The sequence below is a fragment of the Macrotis lagotis genome, chromosome 6, assembly GCF_037893015.1.
Source record: "Macrotis lagotis isolate mMagLag1 chromosome 6, bilby.v1.9.chrom.fasta, whole genome shotgun sequence".
NCBI lineage: Eukaryota > Metazoa > Chordata > Mammalia > Peramelemorphia > Peramelidae > Macrotis > Macrotis lagotis.
The window spans coordinates 189,592,529-189,617,694 of NC_133663.1; the positions used below are offsets into that span (position 1 = coordinate 189,592,529).

At 34.0% G+C, this 25,166-nt stretch overlaps 1 protein-coding gene across 3 annotated transcripts in view; it reads right to left on the reverse strand.

Moving 5' to 3' along the window:
* GCC2 (GRIP and coiled-coil domain containing 2) overlaps positions 1-22,537 on the reverse strand; it is a 58,152-nt gene extending 35,615 nt beyond the window's left edge. Inside the window, exons 1-10 of one of the 3 annotated variants that reach the window (XM_074192163.1) lie at positions 22,492-22,536; positions 21,953-22,009; positions 20,626-20,710; positions 19,456-19,523; positions 18,036-18,140; positions 13,518-15,974; positions 12,728-12,797; positions 6,870-6,970; positions 6,667-6,765; positions 3,059-3,178 (exon numbers count right to left, since the gene is read on the reverse strand). In XM_074192163.1, coding sequence (XP_074048264.1) covers positions 3,059-3,178; positions 6,667-6,765; positions 6,870-6,970; positions 12,728-12,797; positions 13,518-15,974; positions 18,036-18,140; positions 19,456-19,523; positions 20,626-20,710; positions 21,953-22,009; positions 22,492-22,518 — 3,189 coding nt within the window. In that variant the 5' untranslated portion in view covers positions 22,519-22,536. Of the gene's footprint in view, positions 1-3,058; positions 3,179-6,666; positions 6,766-6,869; positions 6,971-12,727; positions 12,798-13,517; positions 15,975-18,035; positions 18,141-19,455; positions 19,524-20,625; positions 20,711-21,952; positions 22,010-22,491 lie in introns of all 3 variants that reach the window. The other 2 variants (XM_074192165.1, XM_074192166.1) reach the window with 2 other exon arrangements.
* Between the last annotated feature and the right edge of the window lie 2,629 nt (positions 22,538-25,166).

Sequence of the window (25,166 nt, forward strand, 5' to 3'; positions counted from 1 at the left end):
CTGAAAAACCTGTGAGCTTAAGCATTTGGGTCCTCTTTTCAGCAATAAAACCCTCTTTTGGCCTTACCTTCCTATGTGACTCCTGTTCTTGTCTTACAAAAACTCATCCAAAGGAATGTCTGTCCAAACTTGGGGTAACATCTGAACTTATCATAGTGGAACCAAAAGCCAAGTGATCAGCCTGTTTCCATTTCCAATCTTAGATCTCTTTGATGACATCCTTTAGATTGAGTCTCTTGAGCATTAGTTAATATTAGTTAAGTGTGATCACCTAGTTATGTACACCATGCACTTCTATGCCCTCTTGGTGATCAACACCTTTAATTCTTCAGAAACTACTACACTGCTTTGACTTGTAGCCACATAATATCATTGGAAGAATACTGATGAAAAAAAATCTGGGTCTTTATTTCAGAGAGAAGTTTTAAGATCAAAAAAAGCATGTTATAATTTTACAAACGAATTCCACCGAGTCTTTTCCCTGTTCAACTCTGGGATCAGGTCCACAGTACATCTGCCATATCTTTCTTAAGATTTTTGTAATTCTATCTATGGGTATCTATTCAACAAGTCAAGTCTGAAAACTGGATTCTCATCAATCACATAAGAGTGAACTCTTGAGTAGGTATCTATATTAGAAGGCACTGTTTATGAAAATTTTACCTTAAAGTGGAGTGGTTTTACTTGTCAAGCATGAGCTCGATACAATCAACATAATACCAACATTATCAAGTGGAAAACTTTTTTAGTTATAAAAATCTTCCAAGAACACTGGCTTACCTTTGGTAAGCCTTAGTCTTATTATTTTATGCCTCATTTGATATAATCAGAATCAGTAAAATTTTTCTATTATTCATTTCAAGAAATCTTGTATGATTTTAACACTTTGTACAGAGATTTTTTGAGTTTCTAAAGAGGAAATGTGTTCTAAATCAGTGCTTTCTATAGTCAATAAATAAGCACAATGGGACTTTGTGTTCTCTATAACTTGTTTTTAACTGTAAAAATTTATAATATTGTTTGTGAAAGCTTATTTGTTCCCTTGTTGGACTTAAAATAAGGATGTCTTTGATGCATATGTAAAAATCTTATATTTTCATAAAGATTTTGTAGATAAAGATGGCAACTAGGTTAATAGTTGATATTTTTTCTTGGTCACCTTCTTTGGGGTCTGATTTTCCCCCCAAGTACTTGGTATCTCTTCTCTCTTTTGGATTGAGAATTAAGTCCTCAAAAATTGTATTGCCTCCAACATGGAAGACCTCTTCATGTTTGGTTTAGGATAGTTGCTATTTTCATCTGTGGTGCCATTTGTATTTCATCATGTGGAACATAAAGGGCTGTGAGTTCAAAAATCTAAATATAGCAACTGCATTGTAATTGACAAGACTGTTACAAAAATTTTCTTTTCTGTTGTTTGCATCTTTCCAGAAATGCCTTTGGGATGACCCCATTTACTTGGTTATATCACCAAGAATCTTTTATTATTTTCTTTTTTTGTTTGGCAAGGCAATGGGGTTAAGTGACTTGCCCAAGGTCACACAGCTAAGTAAATTTGTGTGTGTGTGTGTGTCTGAGGCTAGATTTGAATTCAAGTTCTCCTGACTCCAGGGCCGGTGTTCTATCCACTGTGCCACCTAGCTTCCCCCCTTTTATCATTTTCTATGAGATTTTAAAAAATTAGTTTTTATCTTCCAAACCATTGTTGCCCTTGGCTGTCTCTCCTTGCATGGAAAAGACAAGGTGCTTGCTTGCTATGGTCTTTGAGTTTCTTCCCTGTGGCTACTGAGTTACACATTGTGACTCTTAGGAAACTGTCACAGGCTGTGTCAATATTCTTTAATTCAATTCCTATTTTTCTCCATCAAGAGTTTTAAAAAATAGGTCAAAATAGAGTTGCCTTAATTGTGTTCCCTATCTTCTTATTTTTATTCTAATTTAGTAATTAATAAGTCATAGGGGCGGCTAGATGGCACAGTGGATAGAGCACACCAGCCCTGGAGTCAGGAGTACCTGAGTTCAAATCCGGCCTCAGACACTTAATAATTACCTAGCTGCGTGGCCTTGGGCAAGCCATTTAACCCCACTGCCTTGCAAAAACCTTAAAAAAAAAGTTACTTGTCCAAGTATTATTCTCAACTGGCTTATAAATTCCTTAAACGCATGGATTCTTCTTACACTTCTTTGTTCCATCTACTATTTTTTTATTAGCATAGTGCTTGTACTGAGCAGGAAATTAAAAAAAATACTTTATTGATTGGTAACTGCAACTTTTGTAATCTACTAGCATTTAATCTGATCTATATCTGATTGAAGTTTTCTTAGAAAGAAATGTACACATTCTGCAGGCATGAACACTGATAACTCAGAGCATTCAATACAGTAAAGGGACAAGTAACTTGTATATGTAAATAATATATGTATTAAATGGTATCTGACATAACTGGTGGCCAACTTAGTGGACAATATCATAGGTTTTACAAAAGAAATATCATCAATGAATTATAAAAACGTTTATTCAATTCTCTAAAATGAATTGATCCCTCACTTATATAAGCTGTTCACATTTGGAAGGATTTGTTTAGAAATATTTATCAACTGTTGCTGTTTCACATCCATTGCCATCAATTAGAAAAAAATTACTAAAAAGAAATTATTTCATTCTTAAAAAGTAACAAACAAAACAGATAAAAACATAAATTAAAGGCATATAAAATCCCTGATTATACATTCACTTCTTTTGGTTACTTGTCAAAGAAAATGAAAGCTTAAGTACTTTTCCTTACATAGCTGATTTCTACTGGAAGCAAGGAAAACTAGTCAGATGCTCAATTTTACTCCATGAGCAACTGCTTCTAAGTACGGAATATTTAAAAAAAAGAAAAAGAGCCAGACAATGGCAAAGAAATCTAACCTGTGAGTAAGAGTTGTTGACACTTGAAAAATGTAATTGGCAATTATTGTATTGTTGTATTTTAAATTTTTTCCTTCTTAGGGGAAAAAATTCAGAATTAAAAAAATTAATTAGCATGCCTGCAAATAATCAATTTTAAATTACCTGAGAAGATGAATCTTTCAATTGTCTTGTAAGGTCTTCTATTTGATGCTCAAAATTATTTGCACGCTCCTTTTCCATGTCCAATTGCTCTGCTTGTTTATCATATTCTAAAAAAAGATTCTTTAAGAACAGACAAAACAATACCATAAGTAAAACACATCAGAATATCACATGTTGAATCCTTATGAGTAATATTATTCTATTTAATATTTATAAATACCCATTGGATATTAATACTTTTTATCAAGGTATATTATACTCTATTGGAATACTTAATTCACATGAAAACTAGGCATTGAAGAATACCTTTGCTACAGTTAAATAATTTTTGCCATTAATATGACACATTGCCAAAAAGTTTAAACGAAAAGAAAATTTTTAGTTATAGAAATACTTATATATTGCATTCCTACTATATTAGACTGCTTTCTGTCAGGGGGAGGGACAGATGGAGGGGAAAAAATTGTAAAACGCAAAATGCTATAAAAAATGTTTTTTGGAAATTACTGTTGCATGTTGTTTTTTTCCAACTACATGCAACAATAGTTTTCAAAATCATTTTTTGTAGGGCTTTGAGTTTTACAATACATACACATACATACATACAAACAATATACAGCTTTATAGCCTTTTGGGCATGGGTCCAAATTTTGTTCTTCATTATGATTTACACAGTTCACAATTCCATCAACAGTGTTAGTTGTCCTGCAATCATCATTTACCCTTTTACGTCCTGTTAATCTTATTGAGTATTTCAGTTGTTTTAATGTGAATTTCTCAAATTATTAGTGATTTTGAACATTTTCTCATGTAATTATTGATAGATTTTATTTCTCTTTCTTCTTGTTCATATGCTTTGACCCATTCATCAATTCATCATCATATTTTTATCTATTTGGCTTAGTTTCCTAAATTTGGCTTAGTTTCCCTTCATTTCCTGTGGTCTTTCTAATCGTGGCCATATTGGTTCTGGATGGCAAAAAAACCTCTTTAAATTAATGTAATCAAAATTATCCATTATACTTCCTGTGATTATCTATCTCTAGTTTGATCATACATATTCCCTTATCCATAGATTCAAAAGGTAATTTTTTTCAGTGTTCCTCTAATTAATACTGAACCAATCATGCATTTTCTGGTATGAATCTAATCTGGTCAGAGTATTGTAATCTTTGTGTTATATTATCATAATCTCCTTGCTAGTATTTTATTTAATATTTTTGCACAAATATTAGGGAAATTGTTTTATAATTCTTTGTTGTTTTTTTTAAGTAGCAAAACATTTGTGTTAAAGAAGGACTCTTTTTCAAACAGTTTATACAGTAATGGAATTAAATGATCTTTAAATCAATTTGTAAATCCATCGGTCTAGGCTTTTTTTCCCCCACCTTTGGGAAGATATTCCTGACTTGCTCAATTTCTCTTTCTAAGATGGGGTTATTTAAATTTTGTAAACATTGCCTATTTCATTTAGATTTTCAATTTTATTGCCATATAATTGGGCAAAATAACCCCTAATAATTCTTTAATTTCACCTTCATTTGGTTGTACATTGACCCTTTTCATTTTTGAACTTGTATTTTTGCTTTTCTTCTTCCTTTTTAAAAAATCAAATTAAACAATGGTTTTCCTATTTTATTTTGTCATAAAACCAGTTTGTTATTAATTTTTTTAATTTTAAATTTTAGTAATCTCTCTTTTGATTTTCAGGATTTGTTTTGCTTTTTAAATGAGGATTTTAAATTTGTTCTTTTTTCAACTTGTCCAATTTAGAATGTACAATTCATTTGTCTGCCCTTTACTCTTAGATTTTTGCAAGGCAAATAGTGCTAAGTGGCTTGCCCAAGGCCACACAGCGAGGTAATTATTAAGTATCTGAGACTGGATTTGACCCCAGGTACTCCTGACTCCAAGGCTGGTGCTTTATCCACTATGCCACCTAACCACCCCCCCTTTACTCTTTTATTGATGTGTTTAGAGGATAAATTTTTCCTCCTAAGCATTGCTCTAGCTACATCCCAAAATTATGGTATGTTTATCTCCTTGTTGTCATTATTTTTAATGAAATTATTCATTGTTTCTATGATTTATTCTTTGACCCATTCTTTCTTTAAGATTAGGTTATTTAATTTCTAATTAATTTTAAATGCGATTCCAAGACTCTTTATTTAAAATAATTGATATTTCTGCTTTTCTACATTTGTTTAGAAGTTTTTATGTCCAAATATATGGTCATTTTTGTGAAGGTGCCATTTATAGCTAAGAAAAATACATATTTCTATTCCCATTCAATATTCTCCAGAGATCTATTAAAAATAACTTTTCTAAAATTCTATTCATCTTCCTAAATTATTTCTTGATTATTTTATGGTTAGAACCAGGTCTGAGAGGGATAAACTGAAGTCCCTCAACTAGTCTTTTTCCTTTTATAACTCATTTAACTTTTCCTTCAAAAATTGGATGCTATAACACTTGGTACAAATATTTGTTCAGTATTGATATTACTTCCTTGACCTTTTTACAAGAAAAAGTAGATTTCCTGATTATCTCTTTTAATTAGGTCTATTTATGCTTTTTTGTTTGCATTCCTAACAGCTTACCCTGCCTGTTTTTCACTTAAGCTGAAACATAAAAGATTCTGCTGCAGGCACTTAGTTTAACTTTGTACATCTTTCTGTCACAAGTGTGTCTTTTGTAAATAATAATATTGTTAAATTCTGGTTTCTAATCCATTTTTAAAAGCTTACAACAATCAAAGAAAGAGTACATCAATAAATTGGGGATAGAACTAAAAAAACTAGAAAAAAAGGACAAATTAAAACCATATACTTGTTTGAGAAATTTTAAGCTCTTATGAAGTAAAAATTATTTGCCTGTGTATATAACCTGCATTGTCTAGCAAAGTATCTTTATAAAAGAACAGGTTTCTACTGAATTGGGACAAATTCAATGAAACTTCTGCATATATTCCTGAGCAGATTTAAATATAAATTTAAAAAACTGGTATTTTAAAATATAATAGAGGGCTTAAACCCTCTATTAATAGAGGGCTTAAATCCTCTATTAAAATTAAGCTTTCTACTTCTTCTGTTGGATCCCATACTCAGAACTTATTTGATCAGCTAATCTGTACCATACTTGATATTCCTCACACAAGTTGTCTCCCACTTCCAGGCTCTTGCATAAAATGTATTCTCCCTCCTCATCTCTGCTTCTTAGAATTCCTGGATATCTTCAGGACTCTGTACTTCCTTCATGAGATCTTATAGAAATAAGTTCTCCTCCTCCCTCATCCCCAAATTATTCTATAAACATTTTGTATTTATTTATGCATACAATCTGTTATTCTCAATGGTCCCTGAAGACAGGAATTATTTATTGTTTTTGTCTTGGTATCCTCATCACCTACCACAATGCCTTATAAATAGCAGGCGCTTAATAAATGCTTGTTGAATTGAAAATAGAATATATATGCAAATATACTATAAATATACAGCATAAGAGCAGTTTGAAATTCATAGTACTATCCTAAATACCAGAAAAAATTTATTTCTAGAATTATCTTTACTTTGAAATTATGAATAAAATTTTAGAAAACCTCTTTTTACCTTATAACCTTCTGCTCCTTGAATGAGGTCTTTCATGGAAGTAGACAAATGATCTCTTTCAGACCGAACCAATTCAAGTTCTTCCCTCAGAGACTGTGCCTATTTTATACACATATCAGTATTATGAATTTACTCAGGACAGAAAAATGCAGATTTTTCTTTAAACTGTAAAGCTCCAGAATATGTTTACAAAAGGACCTTACCTCTTTCCTGCTGGAATCAAGTTCCTTCCTTGCTTTTAAAGCAACAACTTTTATCTTACTTAGTTTCTCTTCTTTTTCTTTGGATTCTTTTTCTAAATTTACTGAAAACAAGGATGAAAACAATTGTTTATTGAACCAAACTGAACCTACAAGGAGCTCTTTAGTAAAATACTCTTGAGATCTGTATACAGCCCTATTCAGTTCAATATTTTTATAAATGACTTGAATGAAGCCAGAGAGGGCATGTTCATCAGACCTATGTAAAATCTGAATCTAGGAGGAAGAGGTAGCACATGGCATGACATTAGTATTATACCAATCCAAACTTAGCAAGATGAAGTTAAGGAGAACAAGTTATTCTGGTTCTGGGAAGACTACATTAGAAAAAAATATGGTAATGAGAATAGAAAACACACATATAAAAATTGAGAACAGAGAAAGTTTAGTCTGGATAAGAGAAGTTTCTAGGGTGGGTAGTAGTTAAGTGCAGAATTGTGTGACCTAGTAGAAAGAGTGCTGAATTTATAGTCAAAAGTCCTGGATTCTAACCCTTGATCTGCTATTTACTGTCTTTTTGACTTTGAACCTCACTGCATTTCAATTTCCTCATTTATAAAGTGAAGGAGTTCAACAATGAATTATCCTCGTCTAAATGTTGTCTCCTTTTAGGTTTTTGTATATGCTCTCCCTCACCTGTCTTCCAATGGAAGGACTAAATTGATTACCAAAGGACAGAACTAAGAACAATGAAGAGGTTTCAGAGGCAAATTTTAGTTTGATATGATGAAATTCTTCTTAATTAAAGAAATCCACAAGAGAGTTGTCTTTCTAGGCAAGAGTTCTCCTTTATTTAAATCTTCAGATGGAGATCCTGGAGAACTATTTTTCTGGGATATTATTGAAAAGAAAACTGTTCATGTTCAAGATTGACGTGACATTTGAAATTCCTTCCAATGGTAAGATACTAGGCATAAACTTAATTAGAAATCATCAAGACAGAACACAATGAATATACTGCTGGGTTGGTAACCTGGGATAGTAACATTAATCTTTTTAATCATTTAAAATCTGACTGCTCCTGGTTAAATTAGGAAAACAATGATTTCATAGCATTAGTATCCTTCAATTTTCCCAAATGACCTATATTTGGGCCCATTTCTGGACTATTAAAGATTATGGGGAAGCCATTACATCAGTACAATAAAAAGTTGGTAGGCATGGGGATTAATTTGAGTCAGGATCAGGTCAAAAAGAATAAGTTACTTGGTGTAGTTATTAAAGGACCTTGAGCATTCTCATCTTTATTGAAGATGTTTCTCATGTCCTAATCAACACTGTGGGGTTCCATTCTCTCTCCTATTTACCTACAGTATTCCTGATGGGTTCCATCCTCTCTCCTATTTACCTACAGTATTCCTGATATTGTCAAGATAATATCTGCATTCCTTTTTTACCATACTTCTTTTTGTAGTACTTTGATCTTCTTCAATCTGAGTTTCTGATTTCAATATGATTAACTAGCTTTTGATTATTCCTTTGTTTGGAAGATGGTGGACAGTGATCCTGGATTGAATTTTTAGATTTTTTTTTTAGCAAGGCAACAGGGTTAAATGACTTGCCCAAGGCCACACAAAAAGGTAATTATTAAGTGTCTGAGGTCGGGTTTGAACTCAGGTAACTCCTGACTCCAGGGCCAGTACTCTATCCACTGTACCACCTAGCTGCCCCAATTGAATTCTAATTGAGACAGAGTAGTTAAGGAGAAAAAAGCCTGAGTTCCCTCTCTAAACAATTTTCTTTGTTTCTTTCTCATTTTAATACTATAATCAATTTAGGTTTTGATATGTTTCCTAGCTCAAATTTTCATTTCTTCTTAAATATATTTTCCACCTTCACCTAAGAAGTTACATCAAAATGGTGGCTGATAGATGGAATGGACTACCAAGAACACAGATCCATTATTTGAGGCATTTCTTGATCATAAATCTGGCATTTATACATTAAATGTCAACTGAATTCTTGTTTTGATTGGGAATTTCTAAAATTTATTTTTGCTTCATGTTCAACAAATATATATTAAGTTAGGATTTGTGTTTCAGACTGAGAAATTTCCAGATGTTTTCTATTGCAGAAGTGGTTTTTAACTAAAGAAATTACTTCTTTTCACTAATTAACTGAACAGACTATTATATATATGTGCACATTCTTTCTAGAGGGAAGAGGTCTGCAAAAAAGATAAAATTAGCATTGGACAAAACAAAACAGAACACTTATTTTAATTGAGAAGCGATTGAGTAGACTGATTTATATAACAAAATGCTAAATAAAAGTTATCACACCACTCCTTTTAAGTACTATATTATTTTATTATGTGAATTATTTTCTATAAATTTTTCAAGACATTAATCTATAATGTGGTTTTTTGCCTTGATCATTTTTTAAAATTGAGATAAGAAGCAATTATTATAAAAATAAAAACTGAAACTATCTTGTTTAATTCTATTTAACCAGATTTATTCTCCAGATGGTTTTGACTTCCTACTCAAAAACATAATGTTCAGTGAGAGCGAACTCTTTCAAGTCATCAATAGGAAAATGTTTTGTTCAAAATCCAATGTTGCACTGAAGTTTCTGGATTCTCCTTCCCTTATATTCCTTTTAGAATTTATGCTCAGATTTTATTCAATCTGGGTAATTATATATAGATATGGGACACTAGATAAAGCACAGAGAGAAGTTCTCTCTTCCTGAGCTCAAATCTGGTCTCAGACCTTTACTAGCTGTGTGACACTAGGCAAGTTATTTAACCCTCTTTGCCTGATTTTCCTCTTCTCTTAAAAGACTTGGGAAATGGCAAACCACTCTAGTTTTGCCAAGAAAACCTCAAATGGGGTCATGAAGAGTAGGAAATGATTTACAATGACAGACAATTATATATCCCTGGAACCTAACAACAAAAACTCATATAGAACAATTTTTTTTTTTAGATTTCTTTTCCCCCAAGGCAATGGGGTTAAGTGGCTTGCCCAAGGTCACATAGCTAGGTAATTATTAAGTGTCTGAGGTCAGATTTGAACCCAGGTACTTCTGACTCCAAGGCCAGTGCTCTATCCACTGTGCTACCTAGCCACCCCTAGAACAAGTTTTTAATCAAATTTTGAAGTGAATTGAATGATGGAAAAGTTAACTGGCATATTTGTAAATGACTGAACATACACAATTTCACACACACACACACACACACACACACGCGCGCGTGCTACCTTTCTGGTATCTGAAAATAATTACATATTCCTGGAATTTAACAACATAGACTCATATAGAACAAGTTTTTAATCAAATTTTGAAGTGAATTGAATGAAAATTGGCATATTGATCTGCAAACACTGGTTTAAGTAGGTTACTGCTAGATCTTTTTCACTACTAGATAGTGCTAATGCCTCAGTAAGGCTCACTACATTTAGTATGTTATGGTGGCAAAAGAAAGTAAAGGGTCCCCCCCCCCCTTTTAGGAAGCACTAAATTACAGGTTAAATAAGCAGTGAAAAAGCAAAAACTAGTTAACCACTAGTTTTCTAAATGGAAATCTTAGGTCCCTTTTAGTTATGACTACATTGCAGCCTGCTTCTGCAAGCTTACCAATTTAATCCTTTGGAATTTCATGTCAATTACACACACAAATTTGGTGACTGGACATGACACTGTTTAGTTTTCATGACAGCTCATCAAATGCAGGACAATGCAAAAGATTATTTGCTCTGATTACAAAGACTTTACTATCCTTTCTGATAATTAGGAAACCCCTATCAGGAAACTGGACAAGACAGATGCAATAATCAGAGCAGGCTGCATGAATGTATGGCTGTTTGCATAAATGTAAAGTATTAAGAGTAAATTTAAAGTTTCAAAGCATCAGATGTAGAGGTAGAAAGGATGTCTGAGTTTTCTAGCATAATCTCATTTTGCATATGAAACAACAGGCTCAGAGATGAGTGTTTTGTCTATAGCAGCTAAGCAACAGGTCTAAGATTCAGAAACCAGGTCTCTGACTCTAAATCTAGTTATCTTTATCTTTTAGGACTCTGCATTTCCATATTAAAATTATTTCACAGTATTGTCAAATTGACTCCTTGAAAACCTGTAGTCAGATTTTAAGTTTTTCACTTAACAGGGATCTTTAACAAGTAAAGGTTCATTAACTTTAAACTCTAAACATTTCATTATTTTCACCTTAAGTGATCCATCTTTCATACTGTACTAACTTTAAAAATGCCACTTCTGATAAAACACAACTCTTAAAAATAAAACTATTTAAAAAACTCTGCTTTAGACTATTATTTCAATCTTCAATAAATTCCGTATTGTCTTTTCATTTGCTTAGTCACCATATTCAAAACTCTGGTGTCACCTGTTACTGCCCCAGATTCCTTCAATTCCAACAATATGCATCAGCTGGCTGATTCTATTGATCTTGTCCCCAGTATATCTCTACTGATTTTATTCACTACAATGTCTGCTCCTTTATATTCCCACTGCTAACACCCTAGTCCACATCTTCATGGCTGCTTGGATTACAGCAGTGGCTTCCTAATCAATCTCTTGCCTACAGTTTTCTAATAATACATCTTCACAATTCTGTCAAAGGAATCTTTTCAATTCAAGGTCTGATTATGAAAATTTACTACTCAAAACTTTTTTCTCTTTACTTTCAAAAATACAAGTCCAATTTCAAAAACTAACATTCAAGGTACTTTAGAGTTTGGCACAAATTTACCTCTCCCAGACTTCTCAATATAATGTAATATTTATGTTTACATGATTGGCACTCAAGTCAAACTGGACTGGAATGTTCACTGTCATAAACACACACCACACCTCTTGCCTTGGTGTCTTTGCTTATTCCATTTCTCTATGCCTAGAACTTTTCTTTTTCTGCTCATTTCTACTTGAAGGAAATCCTTAATATTTTTTAAAGATTTAGCTGAAATGTCACACCTTTTAAAGTTTCTCTCATCTTCCTAACTGGAAAATACTTTTCTCTTCTAGAGAACTTTCAGAAGACTTTTGTAACCATTTTACACATTTATATTCCATATTACTTCTATTTCTATATAGCTTTTATTTGCTAACTCTTGAAGATTTAATATTATAATATTATACATTAAAACCATTGTTTATTGAACAAACTATGCAAATGTAGTGTTTTAATTGAGAAAGTTGTAGATTAAAGATGATTTATTTTTATCAACTACAATTTCTATAGCATTATTCATATTTTTCAATTAAAGAATACCATCAATTCAACTGGTCAAGTGATTAAGAAACAATAACTTTGTGACAATGGTTAATATTTCATGATAAGTACTAGTTAGTAATATAAATGTTTTCAGAGCTGACTTGTTATAATTACTTAATGATGTCACAATACTTAGGGAAAATTTATAGGAAGAAACAGCTAAATTTGAATGGTGTACAGAAAATATCAGAAAACAAATTTGTAGAAATCAAGGGTTGAACCTTCTCCTGAATCTAAACACTTTCAGACAAATTTAGTTCTTTAAAATTTCCAAAGATTTTGTAACTCCCGTTGGTAATAAATTCTAATGGCTGATATGCTTACCTGACCCCAAGCTTTATTAATTCCCTTGGTAATAAATTCTAATGGCTGATATGCTTACCTGACCCCAAGCTTTATTAATTCCCTTACTCCCCCCAGATCAAACATCCTTTCTTACAAACAAGTCATAAACAAATAAATACAAAGGGCAAAGAAAAGCTAATTCTTATTCCAAAACAAAAAAGTAACATTAAAACAGTTGTCTTTACAAAAAGATGTTACGTTAAACAAAAATAGTTACCAATTTTATCTTCTAGTTCCATTACTGAATGTTGATCACTTTTTACAGAGGATGAGTTCTCTAAGGAATCCTACATTTTAAACAAAGGCAAAAAAAATGCAAAATTATATAATTAGACAAGCTTTGGGTAATTATTGTATCAAAAAAAAGCTAAAATCAAAAGTGATTTACACAAAAACATTTTGGGGGATAGCTTTTTTTTTTGAAAAAGAATGTAATGATGAACTCAGTAGTATCATCAAAATTTTGGTGAACATAAATCAGTAAAGTTTAATGTTGAAAAGTGTAGCATGAATAAGGTGAACAATAGTTAACATGGAATCCTCATAATTAAATACAGAAAAGATCAAAGTTTTTACAGTTTAGCATATTACTATTAAATAATTTTTTCATGGGAGAACTCCACATTTTAATTGTAGGGAAGTATCCATACAGTTCTATTTTTTGCTTTCAAGCTGTTCCTTACCAAAAGTTTGTAGGCAGAATTTTCTAGATAGTGCCTCACTATATAAAAATGAGCAAGTCATTTAATTCCATTATTCATTTTCATAAACAAGATCATTATAATTAAAATAAAAAATAAGATATTTTGTGCTACTGAACATCATGAAAAGTCTTTGGCACTTGAAAAAATTCACCATTAAGAAATAGAATTAAAAAACATTGAATTCTTTTCCGAATTTATCTATTCTACATTTATTAGGATTTTATGATTAAAAGCTAATGTTTTAAATGGGCATACTGTATGATCAAAGATTAATTTTATTAATAAAATAAAATAATCTGCAACCTTTAAAGATGTTAATTCTGCTTTCACATCATGTAGTTCAGCCTCTTTTTGTTGTAGCAACAGTCTTGCATTTTCTTGCTCTTTTACAGAAGACTCTATCTGATTCTGAATGTCATTTTTGCTACATAAAAGATTCTCAGAAAGTTCTTTTATCTGTGCTAAAAGATTTTGGTTTTCAAGTCTAGTCTTTTCATTTACATTATTCATCTCCTGAAGGTCAAGTTGCAGTGTTGCTTTTTCTGATAGACATCCTTCCATTTCTTTTTTTAGGAGAATTCTCTCTTTTTCATAGTCTTCAAGTGAAGCTCTAAGTTCTTCACAATGAGCCAAATTCTCTTCTTTGATATGTTCATTTTCTTTCTGCAATTGTAGCACTATTTCATTATTCTGAAAAACTAAGCTCTGTTTTTCCTCCTTCATTCTTCCTAAAGAGTCAGTTACTGCTTGTAGGATAATCATGATATCTTCTTCCTCATTCTTTTCTGAAATTCTGTATCCCATCTCTTTCAGCAAATGATACAGTTGAGACCTAACAATTGAGTTTTGTATTTGCTCCTTTACAAATAATTTAGCTAAACTATCTTTTTCTTCAATTGTCACCTGAAGTTTATTTTTCAGTTCAGCAGCTTGCTCTTTAAAACTAAAGTCTCCTTTTTTTTGGGATATAAATGTGTCCAATTCTTTATTCATCCTGATCTTTTCCTTACTTAGTCTTTCATTTTCTTCCTGAAGGGTCTTCATTTGAGATGATAACACTTTCTGTTCTTCAGAGAGAACTTTAACTTGAACTTCAAGTTTTTCTACATTTTGGTTGTTACGATTTTTTTCTTTTAAAGTTTCTTCCCATACTTCCGTTAATACTTTCACCTTTTTTTCTAGTTCACTATTATACTGAGAAACTTTATCTACTTTTTCCCTAACTTCTACAGCTTCTTTCTCTTTGCTTTCACATTTTTTGTGGAGATTGTCCAACTCCTGAGCATTTTGCATTTTACTGAATAAATGATCTTTTTCATCACTAATAATACATATTTTTGCTTGTAGCTCCTGTATCATGTTATCTTTCTGATTAAGACTAATCATTACTTCTTCATTCATCTCTTGAAGATTCCTGATTATATTTTCATGTTTCTGTGAGTCATCTTGCTTAGATAATAACACTTCCTTTTCTTCTTTGAGACTATTCACAATTTCAATGAGACTATCTTTTTCATTTAAAGCAGCTCTAAGTTTTTGCTGCAGTTCATAAACATCAGAAGCTTGCTGTTGCTTCATGGATTCAAATTCCTGGCTGATCTTTCCAGCTGACTCACCCAATTCTCTCTGTAAAATTTCCATTGTTTCTCGTAAACTCTCATAATTTGAAACTGCTTCTTGTTTTTCTTGCTTTAAATTTTCATATTGTTCCCTAAGATCTTGCATTTCAAACATCATGGTCAATTTTTCTTTTTCTGAATCTGACAATAAAGTTTGCTTTAGTTCTGATATTTCTTTTTGGTACTCCTCTTTAAGCCTCTGTACTTCCATGTTATGTTGTTTCACAGAACTACTAAAGTGATTTCTTGAAACCTCTAGCTCAGACTTTAACTTTTCAATTATACAACAGTGATCTTCTTTAACAAGTAGTAGTTCATTAACTTTAAACTCTAAATCTTCCCGTTCGTGAAAAAACTCATCCTTTATATTCTGGGCATCCATTTCTAATTTTAACTTTAGATTATTCATATATGTCACTTCATCTTTTAACATACTATGTTGTGACTCCAGTTCTTTCAAGGAATCTTCTAAGTGTCTGACTTTTTCATTAACTATTTGTTTTACAGCTCTTTCTTCTTGTGTCTCTTCCCTATTATGTTCCTGGTTTTCTTTAACTGGCTTCAATGCTTCTTTAAGGTTTTCAAATTCATGCTTAGACTTTTCCTGAACATTTTTTTCATTTGCAACATTCTCTGTTAATTGAATCAACTTGTTTCTTTCTTCTTCATGTTCTTTTCCAGAAGCTTCAAGCTGGTGCATCAATGTTGCCATTTCTTCTTTGTGTGTAATCTTCAATAGCAAAAGCTCCTCCTGCAGGCTACTCATTTCACTTTGGTGATGCTGAGAATTAGCCTTAATAATGTTTTGGAGATTATTAATTTCTTGGTTCTTTTCCTCTGCAATAACTTCCAATTGTTTTTTCAGATCTAAGATTTCTTCCTCATAAGCTGGAATTCTTTGAATCTCTTCTTGTAACTTTGTTACATCATCTTGTGACTCAATGGTAAATTTAAGCTGTTCTGAAAGCCCTATTTGCTTCTTCACTGCTTCCTCCAATTCTTTCTCTAAGATAGCTTTATCTTCACTGTACTTTGACTGTACTTGACTCAATTCAGTTTTCCAATTTTCAATTTCTTTTAAATAACTTCTACTTGAGTGTTCAAACTCTTTCTGTAGGTCTTCTATCTTAGTTATGGAATGCTGGTTTAAAAAAAAAGCATATATTAATCATTAAAAAAGATAAAATTAACCTTAATTTCCAGTTTTCTCTGTATCTTTTTTATTGCAATTTAACCAGAGAGAAGAAGAAGAATCAGGTGGCAGAGAACATTTATCCTAGGCAGGCTCAAGAATTTAGCTGTATTTCTGCCCCATTGCTATAGGAACAAGGGCCAAGAAAAAAGTTCTTTATCTCTCCTGTAATGCTCAATCAGTCTGAATGAAGAAGCAAGATAGAAAAAGATGGTTTAAACAATATGATTACAACTAACATTTAAGGACAGACACCATAAATAGTACAGTCAATGCTTGGACAAAAAAAAAGCAGTTGTCTATAAATCTGACTTTCCTTTAAAAAAGCTTCTAAAATTTATTTTTAAGTTTAAAAAGCAAACATTCTTTTAATCAAATGTGGCAAAATAATCAGACTGCTTAAAAGAAAAAGGAATTTTATAGTCAGAATTATGGCAGAAATGTATGACACACAGAACTATTAGCACTGTACTTTTTAAGCCCAGGGATACTTAGGATCATCAGTTTTATTACAACTCTTATAATGGTAAATGAGGGGAAGGTATGTGTAATTCATGTAAGGAAAGAATCATGAAAAAAACTCATCTTATATACTATGGGACGAATTTGATGATAACATTTTGAGCACATAATCTATGTTCCTATTAACTGTTTTTAAATAACTAATTATAAAATTTAAGTTGTGTTATTTCAAGTCTTTATAGAACATATAATACTTATGTCTCATTTTATTCTGCACCTACATCCTTACTTTGAGTATTCAGGCTATATTATAGGTATCTACATTTCATATTCTTGTACCTAGACTCAAGAAAAAAAAAATAAATCATTTGAACTCCCAGACATAGTTCCTATTAACCTTGTAGAAGATTGTACTTATTTTACCACTGTCTCTATTATCTCATTATGTAGTTGAAGTTAAAAATTGCTTTTTTTGTGGCAAACCTGGAAAATCTTTCTACAATGGCTTTAGTCTATTTTTCTGTATGCTTTTCCCCTCAATGATATTTCTTTTCCTTCCTCTGACTCTCCTCTCCCTTTGGCAGCACAAAGCTTGGCTTTCTAAATCTCTCCTCCACACAAACTAAAAAAAAGCTAAAACTCATTTACAACGGTATTAATTATTTTGGCTAATTGCATGTTTAAATTTTCTCCATATATGTAGAAGTTTAATCAATCAGTTAGATGAATCACGGAAAAGAATTTGTGGAGCCATAGTTCAGTGCAAGGATAATCTGGAAAGACCTGTTGTGGAAAATGCAATCCACATTCAGAGAAAAAAATAGGGATTCTGAATGTAGAGCAAAGCATACTATCTATGTTCACTTTTTAAAATGGCTTGTGTTTCTTCTTTCTTACTCATTGCTTTTTTCCCCTCAGTTCTAATTTCTCTTTCACAACATGACTAATATGGAAATTTGCTAAATATGATTATATATGCACAACTACTACCAGACTGTTTGACATTAGGAGGAGGGGGACTGGAAGAGAAGGTGGTATTCATAAACTTGCATATGGATGAATGAGAATTTATGGAGCAAGGAAACTTCATCCCAGTGCTTTGAAATCACAAATCACTGTGATCCCAGAAAGCAAAATTATTTTGTCTGGTAAAGGTTGGTGGGTTTGAATAGAAGGGAAAATAGATGGCTAAGCTGGTCTTTTCTTCTATTTCTTCCGTTGACCTTTCAACCCTTACTTTTTCATACTTCTACATTAGACTCATACTAGGGAATCCAATGTTTATTTCTAATTCTTATTGACTCCTTGCCCTTCATCCATGCCATCATCCCTGGACTAGATCTTGCTTTACTCCAAATAGCATTATAATTAATTATAACTGACTTTGAGATTTTAAAAATGTTAGAATATATGTATATGTAAAATAAAAAACACTTTAGAAATTATTCCAAAACACTATTTTCTCAACACTGCCACAATTAAACAATGGAACAATATAGAGATATTGAGACTATATAAAAAAATTCACAAAAAAATATATTTACATACTTCAGTTTCTTGCTTCATTTTAACATTTTCTTTCTTCAAAGCTAAACAATCTTGCTCAACCTCTGCTTTTTCCAGAAGAATAGTATCCAGGCGTTCTGTGAGAGCCTGTTTTTGAACAAGAAAATGTGTTTGTAAAGTACTAATAAAAAAAAGGTTATAGTTCAGTCACAGAACATCAATTTAGTTTTCAAACATTTCCTGCTTTGAATCAGGGATAGGGATGACCAGACACTTATTTTTAGGAATCTTGAATGGAATAATACTGAGGATAATTCAATGGTAGAACAGCTAATATTTCAAAAGATTTCAGATTTGATTTACTCTCACAAAAAATGAAAGAGCAGACGAATGCTAGTAGCTTTGAGAGAATTAAGATAGTTGGGAAAGAGAGCTAGTTTAGGAAAAAGCAAGTTTGAGGAAAAGAAGAGAGTGCTTGGATTTGATCTTGTGGGGTTAGAAGTGATGGAAAGACATACAAAAACAATTTATAATATGGTCACAATAATGTAAAGGAAAACAAATCTGAAAGACTTTCAAACTCGGATAAAAGAAGAATCATAATTTCAGAAGACTGAAGACAAAGGAAACCCCCCTTTTACTCAGCAGAAATGTAAACTATAGTTGCAAACTGAGATCTATGCTTTGAGAGTTGGCCACATGTTATTTGCTCTACTTGATTTTACTTACATGGAATGGGTCAAAAACGGAGAGGAAAGTCAATGGAAATGAATGATCAGACACATTTTTTAGGAACCTAAATATTTTGGGAACCTAATATTTCATAAAAAAAGAATATGAAGAAATAAAACAGTCAAATGAAGAAGCAAGTCCAATTATATGAGCCTGAAGCCTATAAACGTATTTTAGTTCTCAAAGGGAATACAGAGAGAAATGAGTAGAGAAACAAGATGACAATCAAATTTAAGGGGTGAGAAGAAGTCAAAGAATTGCACCCACAGAGAGCATTTTTTAAGAGTTATAAATTATCTTAAAGACCATCTGGTCCAGGGGCTCTTACCCTAGGGTCTGTGGATAAATTTCAGGGAGTTCATGAATTGGAACAGAAAAAAGACCCAACATGTTACTTTTCTAACCTTTGCTTTCCTTTGTAATTCTATATATTTTATGCATTAAAAACATTATACTAAGAAGGGCTTCAATGGTTTTATCAGACTACCAAGGGAGGGTTCAAGACACCAAAAAAGCTAAGAGTTCTTGATCTTAAGAGTTCACTCTCCTCATTATACAGATGAGGAAATTGAGATTAGGACTCAAGTGTCCTGATTTATAATAGTGTTTTTTCCAGTTTGCTAAGCTGCCAACTGCAAGGAAACATGACTTATCAAATATTTCCGATAAAAATAAATATATTTAAAAAAATAACCAATCCCACCAGCACTATTCAGAAATGTGCTATTACCTGAATTACATCATTAGTTCCTCCAGCAACAGGTTTTGATCTGAATTCTTCAATCTCCTTCTCTAATTCTAAAAAAAAAGGTTTAAAAATCTGTCATTGCTTCTTGAACAAAATAATTCAGAAATCAGTAAAATTGCATAAAGATTCTATAAAGGCATATTGTAGTACACATAAGTTATATCTTTGGCTCCAAAAGTGGCAAAGCAACACTCAGCACCCCCTCTCCAGCACCCTCTCCTCCATAATATATTAAATACCAATGTAAAACATACTTTACTATTAAGAATTACACAATGGATTATGTAAAGATCTAAACATAGCCACATATACCCTTCCTTCTGACTAAAATATTCCCTTTTCCAACTGGATCTAAATATTACTGAAACCAAAATTAGCATTTATTCTAGTAAGAAACTTAGGTCTAGGGGCGGCTAGGTGGCGTAGTGGATAAAGCACTGGCCCTGGAGTCAGGAGTACCTGGGTTCAAATCTGGTCTCAGACACTTAATAATTACCTAGCTGTGTGGCCTTGGGCAAGCCACTTAACCCTGTTTGCCTTGCAAAAAAAAAAAAAAACCCAAAACTAAAAAAAAATTAAGAAACTTAGGTCTTTGGGTTACATTTCAAAAAATCATTAAAAATTCAAGTAATTCAAAGGTGAAACATTTATATTTACATTAAAGATAATGGCATTTTCTTTTAAAGAAGATAATTGAACTTTAAGTAAATAATAACAGCTACCAAAATTTCTATAGCAATTACTATGTGAGAGGCAGAGTGCTATCTTTATCTCATTTTATACCCTCTAACTTAATTTCTTTGATACTCTTTAAAACTGTTCTAAAAATTGATATTTTTTTTTCCATCCTTCATTTTCACAGTCCGCTCACCTCAAACAAGCTTTGTTCTATCCTTCTAATATTCCTTCCAGCTCAATCAGACAAAGGCAACTGCTCTTTAGTTTGGTGAGATAATGAAAACATCAAAGGTGAGAGTGGGTGGAATCTTAAACATTATTAGGTTCCCCGTAAGACAGTCTGGGAAGAATTATATGGTTTGCATGGTATCATCAAGGACCAAAGTCAAGTCAGTGTAAAATTAGCAATTATATAATTTTTCTAAAATGAAAATGAAGATTTGGATAAAGTGAACATTTTACCAATCCAATTACCTGTGCATCTTGATTTAACTTTCTGCATCAACATCATCTGCTTCTTGGCAAACTTGATGAGATCTTCCTTGGGTAATGTTTCCAACTGAAATATATATGGAAGTTATTAAATTGGTTATAATTTGTGTTTCTACTACAGCACAAAGAAAATACTCCAATATTTTGTTAAAAGAAGTCCTATTATTGATGTTTAAATCTTTACATTTCTTAAAAATTTAAAGTTATTTAAGTCAAAACTATTCCTAACTCCACTTAAAAACAGACTAAATGAATTCTGACTACATGAAAATTCAAGAACTGTTGCTGAAAGAGGATGAGAGAAAAATTAGGCCAAGTATTTTACCAGCTATTTAATGTTTTCATAAAGACTTTTGAGGAAAAAGTATTGACTATATATATAATATATATAAAACATATATACAATCTATAATAGATATGCAAACATAATATAGAAAATATATAAATCTTAGAGATCATATGATCCAATACCCTAATTTACAGAAGAAACTAAGATTACTAGTTAGTAGCAGAACTTTGAATATCACAAGTCTTTTGACCCCTAGAAGTTTACTAGTTTTTGTTTTGCAAGTGTTTAATATTTTGAACTGCAAATTCTTTCAGTTGTTATATCAATGTAAAAGATAAAAAACTGCCAATCAGAAAGAGTATATGTAATTATTAAAAGTTTAGTGTTTCTCAAATATCTTGTTGTCTGATCTTGTTATCGCTTTATACTTCTTGTTTCTTAAGGATATGATTTCTCTCATCATACTCAATTTGGATCAATTACACAACATGGAAACATAGTAAAGAATGACAGATTGCTTTCTGTAGGGGTGGGGGGAGGGAAGAAAGATTGGGAGAAAAATTGTAAAACTCAAAATCTTTAATAAAAGAAAAAAATTTAGTGTTTCTAAGAAATAACTCTTAAAAGGCTTTCCTATTCAGTTGTAAAATAACAGGCAATAGTCTCAATGCACCCTAAGGTTCCCTTTGGTTCTTAATTTTATGGTTTTACTAAAATTTTAGATATCCTAACAAGCACTTTCCAGGCACTACCTTGCCCTAGAAATACAATGACAAAAAGCTTCTCGAGGAATTTAGTGAGGTGTTGAAAACAGCAAGGAAGCAGGAAAACAAACATAGGAAATAATTGCAGTTATATGGGTAGGGGAGGGCCCAAGAAGCAGATAAGGAAAAGCTTCTAACAATATTTGAGTTAAGCTGTAAAGGAAGTTATGAATTCTAAGAGGCAGAGGTGAGGAACGCTTCATAGAATTTGCTAAGTAAGCTGTACACAGCCCTAGTTAGGATTTTTTTTTTTTACCTTAGATTTGCCAGCCCCAGGTGCGGCTGGTGAGGCCACCACATCTTGCCCAGGTTCCTACAAGGGAGAGACTCAAATCCATGATCGGGAAAGTTCACACACAAACATACACGATCTCTCCGGGAATGAGGTGAGCAAAGGACACGGTGTTTCAGGACGTCTTAAACTTTCATAATTTAACGGTGCATGAAGACTTTGGGGACGCCTTGTCCACCTTGAAAGGCAATGGGGGTGGCGCGCCGGCCCTGGAGCCGGGAGTCCCTGGATTCAAATCCGACCTCAGACACTTAATAATGACCCGGCTGTGTGGCCTCGGACGAGCCACTTCCCCCCTTGGATGATGAATCAATAAGGACGGGGGGGATGGAGATACGCGGGCACGGCGGCCGGGCGGGCAGCTAAGAGGGTCGGTGCCCGCCGGGCACTTCCCGTTTGGGGCTGGGGGGGCGGGGCAGGGACGGCATAGGGGGGAGTCCGGGAGGAGAGGGGGCAGCGGAGGGACTCTCCGTCTGCCCAAGCCGAGCCTGGGAAGCGGTTACCTCCATGTCCGCGCCGGCATCACACATTCCCACTCACACGCACATCGCCGCCCGCCCCGCCGGAACTAGCCGGTCCCTGCAGCCGCCGCCGCCGCCGCCACCGCCGCCGCGGCTGCCGCAGTCGCTTCACTTCCGTCTCCAGCAGCGCCGGCGCTTGGAGCCACTGATGACGTAGGAGCCACCCGCGGGTCAAAGGTGACGTTTGCTCGCAGCCCCGCCCCGCCTTCTGTGTTACCGCGGTCACCGCGGCCCCGCCTCTCTTCTCGCTCCGCCCCCTCCGCCCCGTTCATTCGGCTCGGTGGGTCGGTCTGGCGCCAGGCCCTGGCGCTTCCTGCTTCCGCCTGCAGATCCGGGAGGAGGCCCTGGGCGGGGGCGCCTTGGGGGAAGGGCGCCAAGGGAGGCGGGCGACGTGGCCCCCGAGTCTCGGACTATTTTTGCCAAAGAGGCGAGAGGCCAAGTTCACCCCAACCAGACAGACCCCCCCCCCCCAGCCAACAAGGCGCCCAAATTCTCCTGGGTTGGAGCAGGGTTAAGCGCCTACAAATTCAGCTTTGCCAAAAAGTCGCTTCACACACAGGGGCGCAGGGCTGGCTTGGCTGAGCTCCCCAACACTTTTTGTTTGTTTTTTGCGAGGCAAATGGAGTTAGGTGGGCTTGCCCAAGGCCACACAGCTAGGTGATCACGAAGTGTCTGAGGTCGGATTTGAACTCAGGTTCCCACCGCGCCACCTAGCCTGCCCCACCCCTAGCACTTTTGCCAGAGGCACTTACAGTCAGCCCCGGTCAGTACCAGAGTCTGAAATGAATCCACAAACCTTAATCTTAGGCTAATGTGGATTTCAAAAATAAAAAAAAACACATTTGTTGACTTTAAATGCAAATAAATGACTGGCCAAGGCAGAGCTTTGCCTAGGCCTGCTCTGTTCGTGACTGTGCCCTTTGAAGATTTAATGGAAGTTGGGCCATGCATGCGAATCTCCCAAAAAGGTTAATTTTCAGAACCGTCAACAAATATCTCGGCGTATGAGTGAGATGAGCAGAACCAGAAAAACACCGTCCACCCTCACAGCAACATGGGGGTGACATTCAACCTTGTTGGACTCGCTCATCCCATCAGTGCAACAGTCAGGGACAATTTGGGGCTGTCTGCGATGGAGAATACCATCTGCATCCAGAGAAAGAACCGGGGAGTTCGAACAAAGACCAAGGATTATTATCTTAAATTTAGGGAAAAAAAACCCTGCTATCTTATTGTCTGATCTTGTTATCTCTTATATTTTTTATTTCTTCCTTTAAGGACATGATTTCTCTCTCGTCACATTCAATTTGGATCAATGTATACCATGGAAACAATGTAAAGACTGTCAAATTGCCTTCTGTGGGGGGTGGGGAGGGAAGTACGATTAGGAGAAAAACTGTAAAACTCAAAATAAAGTCTTTAAAAAAAAACAAAAAAAATCTCAGCATAAACCTCATTCCCCTGAGCCTTTTAGGGGAAAGTTATCGGTATTGTGCTTCTTCCTAGTGAAGGATATTTGAAATTGAAACTGCAAAGAAGAATCAGAACACATTCAGTTTGGATCAATGTATATCATGGAAACAATGTAAAGATTGGCAAATTGCCTTCTATTGGGGTGGGGAGAGGGAGGTAAAATTAGGGGAAAAATTATAAAACTCAAAATAAAATCTTTAAGAGAAGAAGAATCAGAACAAGTAGGAAGAATTGATTTTGCCACAGCAAAGAAATGCCTACTTAAAGAGCTTATAATCATACTGCAGATCCCTCTCAGTTAAAAACTTGAAAGAAAAGTTTTCAAAATAATAATGAGACTAAGTGAATGCTGTCATCACCATAGCCTTTTAAAAGTTTTCCAGGAAAAGACATTGGGAAAGAGGATTGCTTTAGAATATTATTTCCAAAAGAAAGGACAGATTTTTTTCCTACTATAAATAAAACAAGCCTTGGACACACAGAGAGCTGTGCCAGCTCTACTTCCTGTTTTTTCTTATGCCAAGTCTTAATGCAACTTTAAATTATATCTGGATAATGGACCAAAGACTGGTGATCATGCATCAATCTGGACACCTTGCAAGATTTGTAACTTTCCTGTGGCTTTAGGTTGGTATTAACCAATTATTAAATGAAGTCTTGGTTACTTCAGACTTGAGGTTCAAACCTTCATCTTTGAGTCACAGGACTTGAGCCAAGATAACAATCGACCTCTGACTGCTGATGCTTTGAATCTGGAAGATACATCTGACTTTTTTTTTTTTTAAATAGCTATTTGTTTATTGTAGAGTAGGGGCAAAGGTAATGCTGATGGACAGCAACATAGAGAACTTGGAACTTCTGCCCAGCCTAGTGAAGTGCCACAATAGCCAGTTGGAATGTAGTGACATTAATACCCCTTTCTGAGAAAACTCCCAAAAACTCCCAACTAGTTCAAGGACTCTCATAGATTCAGAGCATAGCCTGGGCTCCAGATCTCCCAAATTATAGTTCATGTTTCCCCATTCATTTATCTCTAGTAGTAAGGCAACAAGACACAAGTAGTTCAAAGCAATGATAATTACTAAGATGACACCATATGAACAATAGATACAAAACATTCCTTTCAGAAACCTGACATGCATCCTCTTAAAAAACAAAGTATCTGTGGCCAGACTGAGCACAGT